Source organism: Thunnus albacares, chromosome 5 (genome assembly GCF_914725855.1).
Source record: "Thunnus albacares chromosome 5, fThuAlb1.1, whole genome shotgun sequence".
Classification (NCBI taxonomy): domain Eukaryota; kingdom Metazoa; phylum Chordata; class Actinopteri; order Scombriformes; family Scombridae; genus Thunnus; species Thunnus albacares.
The window spans coordinates 14,091,201-14,105,698 of NC_058110.1; the positions used below are offsets into that span (position 1 = coordinate 14,091,201).

General features: G+C 41.6%; 1 protein-coding gene across 2 annotated transcripts in view; it reads right to left on the reverse strand.

Moving 5' to 3' along the window:
- Window positions 1-14,498, reverse strand: part of LOC122982122 (kazrin-like) — a 159,208-nt gene continuing 144,710 nt past the window's right edge. The window contains exons 5-10 of one of the 2 annotated variants that reach the window (XM_044351163.1): window positions 6,663-6,799; window positions 5,772-5,942; window positions 5,332-5,415; window positions 4,053-4,242; window positions 2,407-2,543; window positions 1-1,999 (exon numbers count right to left, since the gene is read on the reverse strand). In XM_044351163.1, the coding sequence (XP_044207098.1) occupies window positions 1,829-1,999; window positions 2,407-2,543; window positions 4,053-4,242; window positions 5,332-5,415; window positions 5,772-5,942; window positions 6,663-6,799 (890 nt within the window). In that variant the 3' untranslated portion in view covers window positions 1-1,828. The remainder of the gene's footprint in view (window positions 2,000-2,406; window positions 2,544-4,052; window positions 4,243-5,331; window positions 5,416-5,771; window positions 5,943-6,662; window positions 6,800-14,498) is intronic. The other variant, XM_044351164.1, reaches the window with a different exon arrangement.

A 14,498-nucleotide genomic window follows, 5' to 3' on the forward strand; every position in this document is an offset into this window, starting at 1 on the left:
AAATGCTATTAACCTTTGGCACAAAGTTAATTGCTTTTTTTCAGCAGTGGCCTGAACTCTGCATCACAATGTTTTGGCGAGTTCAAGGGGTCACGGGAGAAGGTATGCATTCGCCTCAGTTTGATTAGCCAGCTTAAATCTGAGTTTTAACCTCCAGAGTTGGCACTCCTTATTGTTATAGTAGCTCATTTAGCGTCTGCTCCGTGCTCAGGCCTTTAAATTGACGTTCTAATTTTCTGGGGGAAAAAAAAGGTTTGAAGAAGCCTTGACCATCAGTCTAATATCTACAATGTAAGTACAATTGATGTTTTATACTATAATAGCTTTCTTTTTCAGTGTCACTTTTTCCCAGAATAATTTTACTGCTAAAATGATTTTAATGGATTAATAAGATTATAGCTACAAGCTACTGCAAGATGCTACAGAGAGAAAATGCTACAGAGCCTCATGAATCAGTGGAAAAGTTATTTCATAATTCAAAGTGTAGTGCTGCTTTGAGACTGTTGACTTTGCTGACCTTTAATATTTCAAATGTCATTTTGCATAAATAACCTTGAAGGTGCAGAATAAAGCGCTGCTGTGTGTGTAGTTGGGGAAATGAAGCTCTTAAAGTTTAATCAGAACATTTCCTGAATAACTGAGGGTCGAGTTTCCAAATGTAATCATTTCATTTCATTTAAAATGGGCGAAGTCATGAATAAACATCATGAAATCAGTAACTGACCTCTCTTTTTTTTTTTTTTTTTTTTTTTTTTTAAACAGACAGTTTATCATCTTCTCGGCAACATACCCAGAGAAAGACATTTCTGTTTAGTGGGGTTTTGTTCATCATGCATTTGGGGGACTGGGACTATGTGCATGCATGTCACACATGTACCTTAGTCATGTACCTTCTATCGTAACAGATAGAAAACACATCTCTTACATTTCCTGTTTGGCTTCATGTTGCTGTGGAACAAACTTTTCTGCACAGAAAGTTCGTTCCTCGTTTAGCAGCGTCTTTGCTCATCAGAGCAAAAAAAAATCTCAGGGTGCCTCTGCACAGTTTTCTTGGCTGTTGAGGGATGAGCTGTACGACCAAATTGGAGGTGGATTTGAGGAGTCTGCATGTTGCCTACAGGAAACTGTTCTCATCATGGCAGTGTGGAAGGAGGAGGGGGGAGGGAGGAGGGAGGAGGGAGGAGGGGGGGGGGGGATGGACCAAGCAGGACAATAAACAGGGTGGGGTTCAAGTTAAAAGGTAGTGAGAGGAAGGGAGTACATGTCAAAAATAACAAAAGGCATTCAGGACAAGGAGACATTTACACGCACAAAGTGCACATTAACTGTTGTTATTTACAGGTACAGCAGTCCTTCAAGTTTCCAGTTGAGTGAAAACAAAAAGTCAAAATGTAAAGAACAATTAAAAGATCCAATAACACAGCCGTTTTGGAGGGCAGATACAATAGAACATATCCACATGGTCGCTGTGTCACACTCTATTTACAGGACTGTACATACATACAGGTGCAATTTGCTCGTTAAGGTTTACACTTCAGCAAAGCCAGATGCGCCTCCGGCTTCTGACATGGCCTCTTACCATGGACGACACACACATGCACACGCTCTCTCACACACACACACACACACGCACGCACGTAAGTATGCATGCACGTGAGACTGCACAGGCACGCACATTTTTTTTATATATGTACACGCTGACGTCAAACACGCATACCTGTCTTCTCTCTCTCTCTCACACATACACATACATGCTCTTCAACACAATGCTGTCTTCTGATAATTGCCACAAAAGGCTCTCCGGGTGGATCGCTCGGACATGTGTGCTTTACCAGTCTGCATCCTCCTCTATGTAATAATCAGGTGTTGCAGTACCATCAAACAAACCGGGGTCGAGGGACTTGCGTTGCTTTCCCCGGGCAAAGACACGTGACAGAGAGCCCAGCCCCATCTTCTCTTTCTTCTTCTTACGCTTCGCCTCCTCCAGATCTTCTAGGGACTGAGGGAAGAAAGAGGGAGAGAGAGAGAGAGACAGAGAGAGAGTAGAAGAAGATGAAGAGATGGAGAAGGAAAAAGAGAGATGCAAAAGCAGAGGAAGTCAGTGGAAGCGGTGCAGAGTGGGCGATAAAGTCCAAGAAAGATAAAGATCACAACACAAAGGGGAAGTGACACTTGACATGCTGCCGGGGCATGCACTTTTTTTTTTTTTCTACAAACACAACTGGTTTTCACATAAATTCAAGTCACAGCTGCAGAGTGAGTACACAACAGACTGCGTGGGGCAAACATGAATTCAGCCAGAACGATGGCGGAAAGGGAAACGACAGCGGCCGGGCAGCAGGACAGTCGGCAGGTACAACATAGGAGGTGATTACTTGGGAGGGTGCGGTGGTGGGCAGCTCTTACATTGCAGAGAGAGTGAGTCCGATGTCGTGGTGAGTTGATGTCACTGGGTGTGGATGACCGGTCTCCCTCCACCGCCGAGGCGTCGGAGATGATGGAGGGCTGACGCGAGTGGCACGGGCTCACCCGCACAGCAGCCACTAAACGGGACGAGAGGGGGAAAAAAAAAAAAAGAAGAGGCTTGTTTTCTTCGGGTGTGTTTGGGCACCGAAAGTAGTGAACAGGGAGAATCAGGTTCTTCTCACAGCAATGCCACAACACCGTTAAACAAAAATATATTTTAAAAAATCCCGAACCAAAAGCCTGAAATTACTTGCAATCATCTGCAGTTGCTAAGCAACAGTGAAAACAGCTTCACAGAGGTTGAGCGAGAGAGAGCGTGTGTGTGTGTGTGTGTGTGTACCAGTGAGACTGATACATACAGTACAACCAATTGCACAGCAATTTGGGGGATCGTGACTGTTCACACGTTTCCCCTGTTTTTGGTCTTCGTCTGCTTCTTTCTCAAGATGTTCCCAATTAGTCAGCAGCCTGCTCGAATCTGTGGCTGCCCTTTCAAACAAGGGTTGAGATGGACTTCTACTCTAGAGGCAGCAAGACTAATCTGTGTAAAACTTCCCTTTTAGGGTAGAAGGTGCCAGTAGTCCAGTTTGGCTTTATTTACTTTGATCTTTTTGGAAGTTTAGAATCAAGCTGTCAGGGTGACTGTGTGGTTGGTCACTTGGATGACACCATTCAAGTGCTGATTCTGAGGGGGCGAGATTATTTACCTACAATATTACCTCAAGACCACAGTTATTCCATAATAACAATAATTCTTTAATAATATTCATTTTGCTTTGTATTTCACTGATCTAATAGACCTAATAATGACCCTGTGTGCAGGAATTTGCAGCTGAAACGCAACACAAACTGTTGAACAGTCACTGAATTTCAACTTTAAAACTGGATTTTGAGTTTGAATTTTACATCAAGATTGCTGTATTTCTGCACAGAAAAAAAATGAAAACTCAAAAGCGGCTGCTTTTTGCAATGAAATTCTGTCTGTAAACTATGTTTGTTTTGAATTTTAAAAAGGGAGTCAATGACGGTTGATGCTTCGACTCGTGCTTTGTGATGCATTTCAGCTCCAAGTGTCTACATGCATGACTAGCCATGGTTAAATAAAGTCACTCCTCCTGTGGTATGTGTACAAGTCAGTCAAATGGTGAACCTACAGTCGCAAATGTGGTGGACGTATGAGAAGTAAAAACAGGGGCACAAAAAATACTGAGTGACAGTCAGGTGAAAAAAGCTGAAAAACATTTTCTTTAGAAACAGGAGTCAAGTTATAGTCTATGTTATTTAAACATTACAGACAAAACGTATGAACTCCAGCTGCCAACATTCTCAAATACAAAATCTGTGCGAGAGAAAGACGAATGGAAGCTGTAAAGCCAAAAATATGCTCACTGTAACTGCTACATCAAGCGCATGAAATGTTACGACTTGAGCTTCATCGGTGGCCAACAATATGGTCATACTGAGCAGATGGCGGGAGTGAATGTGTGTGTGAAGCAGTATAATATGAACATGCAGAGGGTAAATGATGGTAAAACCACTCTGTGTGAGTCAGTTCATGTACAGGATGTGCGCTCATGTGGGCCTACCTTGTCTGTCAGTGGGATGACCCGTGTGGACGTAGAGGGTCTGCTGACTCTGTCTGATGGCAGCAGTCAGGGGAAGGTCAGCCTGCATCACCCACTCTTGGTTGTTGCCGTTGACAACCGTTTCCGTGGGCATGGCCAGAGAGTGACGCTTGGGTACGTCCTTGGTCAGGGTGGCTAATGACTGTTTGGCCTTAAGAAGGTAGACAGACGGATGGAAACAGTCAGAGATCACCGTGAGCAACAACCCTGCAGAGAAATCCTACAATTTTGAGGTTGTTTTTGTATTCCTTTCACAGTTTTTCTTGTTTTTATTTATGCACATGTTGTATGTGTGCACGTATGTACGTGTTGAGTTATGTATCACCGATTCCCCTACGAGTCTCTGAGTGCATGTGAAGATATGAGCTCTCCTCTGGCCTCCTCATGTGGTTGTTGTCTCATGAAAAATGCAGCTACATTCATGGTCTGTGTCTTTTGTTGTGTGAAATCTCTTGCTACTGCTCCTGAGAGTGCTGGGAAAAAACAGACCTGAATATCTGGAGAAGGTGTCGGTGAAGGTGCTAAAGGAGGTGGTGGAGGCTGAGGTTGTGTAGAGATGGGGAGGGGGGAAACAGGGCATGAGGAATCTTTTTTACAAGTTTAATGAATACATGTGCTCTGTAGAGTCTCATCACAAAGCAAAATTCGCCCGCCTTTTATCGGGAACAACAATGAGCTGCTGGAGCCTTGGGAGATGTGTTTGTTCGTGTGTGGTTTGTGTCTGTCAAAAGTTTTTCTGCCTGTGTAGGTTTTCTTCTTCGCCTTGACATGTCGGTGTTTAACAAATGCTTGAAATCTTGTTATTGTGCAAATCTTATCATCATGCCATGCTAGAGCAGGCTGCAAATCAACACCAACACAATCAGCTTCATTGCAATCATCTTTACCTACCAGCGGTCAAACGATTTTCAATCAATGTCTTTGACATGCAAAAACAGAATACAATCACAACCCTTTGGAGCAATCATTAGTTGTCAGAATATCGATGTGTTTCTCCTCCCAAAGCAGATCTTTGCTCATTAGACCTAGACCACATTCAGATCAATCACAGCGGGAATCCTTGGGATCAACTGTTGTTAGGATTACTGGGATCAGCCGGGGTTAGTCAAAAAAAACGTGCAGCTGAGGAGGGGCTTTCCAAGACGACAATGAGGCCACAAGTAGGAGAGATTTCCAAGGAGCGGGAGGGTCAAGAGAGGTCAAAGTCAAAGCTGGGGGGGTGGGAGGGGGCCCGTCTTACCGCCACGACCCTGGGAGAGCAGTCCCTGTCCCCAAGCCGCTCAAACACCCGATACTCCATTCTCTGATTGACACAGTTACTCATCTGGGGGTTGGAGACATGAGGGATGTCTATACTGTACATTCAAAGGCTTTTTGCGTTTGATTATATGCAAGTATACCCAAAAATAATGTACACCTATGAAACAGCAAACTTATGATTTATGCTTTCTTATTTGGCAGAAATATCTTCTTTTCCTTGTTCTTGTCAGTAGTTTCAACACTTGTGATGGATTATGTGTCTGAGCCTTGACAACTGTATTTTGGTTCAGTTGCTGATCATTATCTGTTTTTATTATTCACAAAGACACATTCTAAACATGTAGAATATCAAACTCATATATGCCAAAGAAAGAGATAAAAGTCTAGTCCCGCCCCCATCCATCCATGCAGCTGTCTCACCATGGCCAGCTCAGCCTCCAGCTCCTTGATGCGGTTTTCCTTGAGGTCGAGCTGAGAGCGCAGCATCCCTGTATGCTCAGTAGCTTCCTTGGTCTGCCGCCGCAGGTCCCACTTCTCTCTCTCCAGCAGGTCCTTCTCTTTGGCCAGTGCCTTCACCGCATCCTCACTCTCCTAGTGGACACAGAGATCCTGATGGATTGGCTCACAAATCAGGCATACCTTTGAAAAATACACTAATTTCAAATCATTCAGGGCAGTGATTCTTTTTTTTCAGAAGAAGAGAGGAGTCTAAATACATTAAAACTGCTGTATGTGTAATATCATGGATGATACGTCCATGTCTATGCTTGGCAATGACTTCAGTACACTGGTGAATGGTTTTGGTACAGAAGAAATATGTGCTATAGGAGTGGAATAGATTACCATCAATAAACATGCTTGGACATCGAATTTCAATGCCAAGAGAAACATCTGATTTGTAGTAAAGTATTTCATAGCAAGGTCACATATGCAGAAATCACAGAATGCAACACTACCCTTGAGTAGATCAGTACATGTACACTGCACATAACAATAAATTATTCCACAGCATGCACACAGTCACGTGTTATGTTTTCAAGACTGAAGGCTTTTTTACACAGGAGGCATTTTTCAGCTGTCCATTGTTTAATTCTGAGAAACAACAAATACTCACTAATTTGCAAAACCAGTTCAGAACAAAACCTAATTTATACAGTTTTATTTGTTTGGATATAGATTGTTTGCCTAACAAGCCTTTTTGTGCAAAGCACTTCCAACCAACACAATTACAGAAGAAGAGACTCTTTGTATGGATGTTCTGGCGTGTGTACTTGTGTGTGACAGTATGTGGTCAGAGCACGGGCGCCATACTTTTCTATGCTGCTCATAGTTGCGTATGAAGTCACGGAGCTGCTCCTCCCGGCTCTCCAGTGTGGCATAAAGCTGCTGCATCTGGTTCACCAGGTCTGCTTTTTCTGCCTTCAGACGCTTACGGTCCGACTTCATGGCTGTTAGGAAGGACAGAAGAGAGAGAGAGGACACCAGTTAGCCTCAGAGACTTACAGTAGCAACATTTGTTATGTAAAAAGTGTGTGTCGGCGGATGTGTGTGCATGTATGCCAGCGACAGTACATCTGTTTAGTGTGAAAAAGCATAAAATTACAAGTAATGGAGGAAGAGATGATGTCTTAAGCTGCTAATTGGTAGTGGCTTAAATTAATTATTGTCAGAAAAAAACAGTAACCTTGTGTTTTGAACATGTTTGCACCATATTTGACAGTAAGCAAACAAAAGTGTGTGTGTTTCCATGGAGCAGAACAAACAACAAACATCCATGTTATGGAAGAGTGATTTTTAGCAAGTAAAATGTCTTAAAATGACAGCCTGTGTTTGGGATTTTGTCAAAATAATACAGACATACAGACATATTAAAAGCAGAGATGTAAATAAAAGTAAAATTAGTTTACACATGTAAAAACCTTGTTTGGATCTGCACACATGAGGTTATTCAGTATTTCTTATTTGCTATGATGGAATTGTTTAAATCAGTATGTATGTTGTCCATGAGTCTGACTGTAGCAGTTTCTTCAAGACGAATTATTACTAGTTATTAAACATTTCCAGATATAAGAATTCTTAAGTAAAAACATGAAATATACCTGCTGTTACAGACCTAATGTGGCGTGACTGCATGTTGATAAAAAAGTGAATCACACATGAACCCGTCTGTCAATCTCTTCTCTGCTGCTGGCTTCGTTAGAGGCTCGGTCTCTCTTTTCATCTATCTCTCAGTCGCACACTCTCTCTAATCCTCTGGCACCTCACCCACGCATCGTGATAAAGAAGAATATGGTTCAGCGTAGTTATTCAGAGAAGCTCTAATTTTCTCAAAGACGACACCTCCTTTTTCTCTCCTCTGCATCTGCATCTACCTCTTCTTTTGCTTCCTCTCAATTTTTCTCTCCCTTTTCATGCAAAGCTGTTTTCCAGACATCCCCTTATAGCTGAGTTTCCCTCCTGCTATCTTTCCAAAATCAGAATAAATTTTTTATCCACATTTTAAGCATTCACACTGCGTCTGTCCACCTTTGTCTTCTTTACTTTGACATCTATTTCCTTACAGTATGGCAGCTCTGCCAGATGGATATTTCATAACATCACACAGTCCTTTGTTTTCCTCTTGATGCTTGTTCACCTTTCTTTTTCTTCCCTCTTTTTTTTCCCCTCCCCAAGTCAGCTGTGTGTCATTAATTAACTTATATCACAGCCCGGTTAATTGCGTGACATTCACAAGTTGCGTCTGGGGAGCATGCTCAAGCAAGTGGAATGGAAGTGCCGTTTTACAAGGACGGATTCACCCTCTCGTCCATTTCCTCCCCTCCGTTTCTCTCCTGTCACCCTTTCATATCTCTCCCTTTCACCCGTTCTTCAGAGGTGGAATCCTCACGCCAAAGCGATACGCAAGCCAACCAGCCGGCGAAAGAAGACAAGAAACACCCCTCATTGGCCAAGAGAAACAGGAAACCTCCCAGCACCTGCCTCAGGAAGTGAAATCAAAGCCGTCTTTGAGATGAGCCAAGAACATTGCTGCTGCCTCACATCCTGCACCTGTGACCGTTTGGCAACATCCACCTTCCTGGTGTCAGACGCAAGAAAGCACTCACTGTGACTTGGTAAAAGGGCCCATTCACAGTCACAAATCATGTTAGCGCTGTTACTTACCATAACATATTTAATGAACAAAGATGATCCTTGCAGTTATGTTACACTAAAGAATTAGGTGAGTTGGGGAGGCATCAGCATGTCTCCCTCTGCTGACAGCCATATTAATGAGTAATACACCCTGTGTCTTCATCCAAGCCTCCAAGAATTATTACCAGATGAAACAAGGAGGAACCACCTGGGAACCATACAGAGCTGAAGCTAATGTGTGTGTATCTGGAGGAAGAAGAAGACATAGAGAGGCTTGAACTTAATAGCCTTTTTATGGAGGAATGATATCTTTTTTCTTGCCATACATTGTGTGAATATAGTTTGTGTATTTTGAGTATTGTTGATGTTTTCTGGTTATATCTAGTTTTCCTCTGTGTGTAAAATGTGCTTTAGTGGTTGTCTTTGTGCAAAATTGTGTATGCCTACCTGTAAAATTCAAATACTAAAAGCTATTCCAGGCTGTGTAAGCACAGGAAGAGCAGACTGGGACACATGCAAAACATTCACCATCAAAAGTCCAAGCAACTGTTTCCACTGCCCGATGTTAAAAACAAAAACACCTGAATGTATCACGCTATCCTGACACATTCTCTAAAATCTGCCTAAGTGTTTTTTAGCCCACCACGTGAAGGCTCTCTCACTACCAAAGCCCTTGTGCTTTAAAGTAGTTTAATGTGAGCATCTACTACAGCACTGCAGTGTGCTAAAAGCCTTTGTCTGCTGGGCTCTTCGATGGTACTTTACTACTGGAGGGCTTAGACTGCCCGCACTTAGTGGACCAATTGGTTACTAAACAAGAAAACTGGAGATATACAGGCTGAATAGATGTATGATGATGCATGCATATATATATATATATATATATGCATATATGATGTACTGTATACACAGTAGATAAACAGAATGGTGGTCATGATAACAAAAGACAGGCAACAAGGGAAGATGGCAGGCTGGTTGCTTATTGGACGATTACTGTTTTTAATTTTCAGAATTGTCATTTGTGTTGAGTATTTGTCTGATTTTGTCTATTTTTTTTTATTTCATTTTATTTTAGCCATGGTGGCGACCTGACATTTATGGTCTCCAGAGGAGGAGGCCTACTGACTTTGTTGATCCTGTAACTTTTCCTCTGCTGCCCCCATGGGATTCAGTTTTTTGTTTTTTACTGAAACGTCTCAATAATTATTGGATGGATTGGCATGATATTTGTGTAGATACTTGTGGTGATCAGATGATAAATTCTAATGATTTTGGCCTCTGACAAAAACAGAAAAATATGCAAATGAAGTAAATGATCACAGAGATCAGGAGACCAAACAGAGGTTTAACGGCTGTGTCTGTAGCTTTCCAGTCACAGTCGACTGTGTGGCAGCAAAGTTAAGACGACAGCTTTCTCTTGTCTAACTTTTTCATCATGCATTTTAAAGGTCAATAATAATAATAATAATTACAAAATAATTCTTTTGTCACCCAGGCTGTCTGTTCAACTCCTTTACCAGATGTAGGTTGTGATGCAGATTTGTTGTCTGGCAACTGAAAAGACGACGAAGATGAAGAGAATTAGCAATTTCAATGTGTTTCACTGTGGGCGGAGGTCTCTTAAAAGTTGCTAGAGTGGATGCAAATTGCTTTCACACAAAAACATCTTTGTAAAATTTATACGGCTGAATGTAGAGGTAGTCTGGGGCTTGTTGTTTGTCTGTTGAGAGTGTACTATTTGTTCTTATCAGTAGTAGTAATACCAGTAGTAGAACGTTCCAGTCAGCGTTTTATAATTCCCACCCTCGACAGCACCAGTGCTCCACCAGAGGCAGCATATTTAAGTCATATTTTGTCAAAAGTAAGCTTTGTGTTTGCAACCTGCTGAGCATGTATGGACAGCAGATGAGTGGATGACACTGCAGGAGGAGGAATTTCTAAGATGTTTTGATACTTTTTTATCCTGCTGTGAAAACATGTCACCACAGGATTCCTTTTTTAAGTGATATGAATTCAAGCTGACCGCAGCTGCTGTTCTTTGTGAAGAAAGAAACAACAAACTTTTTTTTTATGCAATGTGAATATATCACATTATTCGGCCAAATACTCTGTGGGTAATTCTAAGGATAATCAGGTGTGAAATGTTATTCAACTCCAGGAAAAGACTTTCTGAAAATCCTTGATTGTGAAGAAACAAAATCAACCTCTACCTATCTACCTATCAATGTGGTACGTGTTTCACATTCCACTCACCGCCTCTCTCTGGTTAAATAACAACCCTCATTATCTGGTGTGCCCCATCTATTATGGGACAAATATAACAAGATCCCAGCCCTGATTTCGGATACATAACACTTCCTGCCTTTTATGTTTTCTACTCGTTCTAACAATCGAGTTTCCCCTTTGGTCTCTACCTGAAGAGGATTCCTACATGGATAAATAAATGACAAAGGAGTATACCAACGATACTGGAATAAAAAAATAATAATGGGGTCTATGGGGAATTAATGTCCATGGCATATGCAATGTTTATGCATTTCAATGAATTCAAAATTGTGTTTTAGCTGCCTCCTTCCTCCTTCTATTCATGCAAGTTCACTTTACCTGCCGCGATTAACAACAGCGTCACAAAGATGAAGCCACTTATGAACACCCCCCTTAGAAAATGATGTTCTTCACATTAATGAATGAAAACACTCCACACTGACACTACTCCATATAAATTCAGTCCTAAAGAGAAGGGACAGGCTTTTAGTCGGCTCTTAACATAATTATTTGGGGAGAGAACAAAAGAGACATCGGCTCATTGGAGGGAGTCCATTGTTCACGGTCTGGGATTTTAAATCTGCCAGCTGAATAATGAAGTACGAGCGTTAGAGCTGCGCAGTGTGCTCACCTCCTCACTTCCTCAGTAAAAACAAACTCATGGGTTGTATGAGGTTGATATCTGCGCTGGAGCTATCTAAAACTGTACAGCAGGCGATGGTGCTGCTGTATTAGACTTCTCTGTAGTCATGGTGATATTCAAACATGTTAATTAAAGTTAATTAATGTATTAGCAGACCTCAGCAATGACATTAGACCCTTGTTATAGGTTTATGCACAACCTGTAAGCCTCCATTAAAAATAGATCAAACACTGCTCACTAATAGGTGATCTGGAGGAGTGTGTGTGTGCGTGTGTGTGTGTGTGTCTGGGTGTGTGTACCAGCTATTTAACTAGCAGCACTGACACATCAGGGAATCAAGGGGAGAATCATACTTTGATCTCATAACAGCACCTCATTACTCACTTCTCTGTCTCCACTGGATCCAAAACAAAAAGGAACCAGCACTGTAATCTGTACAAAGGTTGAGCCTAATTGTTCAGGTGCACACTAAGTAACACCACTGTCACAGGGGAAGGAAAGAAGCGGGATAGCTGCTACCAAAGATTCTGATTCAAACAATATCTGTTCATCTAACTGAGGGTTGGTGGACGGCCGAGGTACCCTTGATTATCCTCTAGGGGCCACTGTGATCCAAACACGTGTTTTCACTGGAGACCATCCAGTTTGAATAGAATGAGGTGCAAATTGAATAGCAAAACCGTCCTCATTACCTTTTATGATGAAGCGCCTGCCAGCATTGAGGAAATAAATCACAGTGGATTTGTGAAAACACACCGGCCCACAGCAATTTTCCTTGGTTTCCAAAACTTAATTGGAATCTTTTATTCAAAAGAAGTCCTTATTTGTTTAAAAATAAAAGTCACCACTAAAAACAAATGCAATTACTATAATGTTATAAGGTTAAGTGGCCTGATGAGATTTGGAGGCACTGAGCGTGTGTGTGTGTCTGTATGTGTGTAGCGGTGTTTAAACGGCTAGTGAGGGAAGAGGCCTTGTAGTCAAGGACAGAGTACGGTGTAGCGTGAAATGACACTAAACAGAGCAAGCAGACTGTGCTTTGATGATACATAGCTGTCTGCTGCTTTCATTTGAGCTCTGGATTGACTGTGAGTCCCTTAGTGATAGCAATTAGCCAAAGCAGAAATAGCTAATTAAAAACAGCAGAGAGGGCCAGCTATACTTTGAAAAATCATTAAACACAACCTTGATGAGAAAGTCCAAATACGAGTCTGGTAAACTTAAAAAACACCTTTCGAGGACAGTCCAAGTGTCTTTAACCAAACTGCGTTTATTTTCTCATTGTAATTTGGAGGCTGCTAAAACAGTTTCAGTCCATTGTCATTTGTGTACTTAAAGGCTGGGGGGATGAAATGACTCCACGCAGCAGTTCTTGGGTTGGATCGAGTGCCCAAAGGCATCACAACAAAACCTGCAATTGTGAGAGGTGGGCAATTACCCACGATTACAATTATAGTGCTTACGGGCCAATGTCTGGCACACAGTGGGAGTGAACTCAGGCCTTGGTGTGGGCATTCCACCAAACAAAGGCGGAGGGGGGGTGGTGGCGGTGGTGGTGTTGGTGGCAGAGAAGGAGAAAATAAAAATAACTGGAGAGAAAACAGACTGAAAAGTAGTGTTCTCCGTTTTCAGAAAATCTGCATGTAATTTAGCTGCAAACCATCTGAACTGAGGTAGGAGTGGCGACAGTTTCTGTCAACCATCCCCAAAGTAAACAGGTATTATCTCAAGTGGCAAGAGAGAGCAAAGGAGGGGATGATGCATTTCTTTCACGCTACTTCATCACTCCAGCCTTTTGCTTTTTCAACTGAAGCAGAACCATAGGAAAATAAATAAGTAAAAACCAAAAAAAACACAAAGCTACTCTGCTTCACAATAATTGCTACTAGCACTTCAGTAAACCCCCCAGGGTGCTGAAGTTGTCCAAACATTGCTCTTATTCTTCCGGGAAAACACTTTGCAGGAGCATCTGGTGGGATGTTCACAATATGCCAGCCTTGTGAGAACTGGGGGGAAATCAAAAAGAGTCGACATCTCGCCTCCAATCAATTGGCAGCATACGGAAATTGCTGTAGTTAATGAGGTATTCTCAAGAACATTTGGCCTATGTTTTTTTTTGCAACAGAAGTCAACTATTTCCAACGCCAACAACTAATGGGTCTTTTTTGCTGTATTAAAAACCCTTCCAACTCAAAAAGTAACAAGGCAAAGAATTTTGAGCGCTTCAGGAATAAAGAAATATACCTCACTACATTACCATGTACCTGTTTCTCTGAGTGATCCGGTGTAAACGAGACTTGGACTGATGTGGTGCTGTGAACAAACTCACCATTAGATAGAAGGACAAAATTTACATGTGGGCACCCACTTCCAAAGTCAACCTTCAAGTTTCAAAGACCTAACAATCCAACCCGAAGATCTAACCCTGAATGTACTCAATATAATCATGATACCAAAAGGTTACGTGACTTCCTACAAAACACAGTACATTTGATCATTTTTTTAAGGAGAATGCCCTGTAATAGACTAGCAATGTAATATTTGAATATTAAATATTCATTCAAATTTGCAGAAGGCATGAAAACTAAATGGAATTTCATTAAGGACAAAATGCTCTCTTTCTCGTGATTAAACGGCTGTATCAAACTCACGAGTTGAGCTGCGTCCAACACTTTTTGTAACTTTCTGAAACAGACAATTTGACAATGACACCTGCTTCACTCAGCAATTAGCCTTGTTTTTATGATATTCATCTACTGTACAGTGAAAAAGATAATTTCTAGCTAGTTAGTATTTCCTCATTTTTATTTATATTTTTTTGCTTCTTCACCTTCACCCTGAATGCATCTTTATCTGCTTATTTTTGTCTCACTACCTCTTTCATTTTCTCTTCATTTATCCTCACTGTGAACTCGCCTGTGAAAGCCAATTAGGATATTAATATACACAAAATATACTTGACTTGTCTTGACTTTAATGGTGTCAGAATATTCATAGAATCACAAGTTTCAATGTGCTAGCTGTTCTCATTAAAATAAACCCACACACTGCAATTATCGCCAGCAACCAAGCCACTGGGGATGCACAAGCCAGTGCATTCTTAGTGC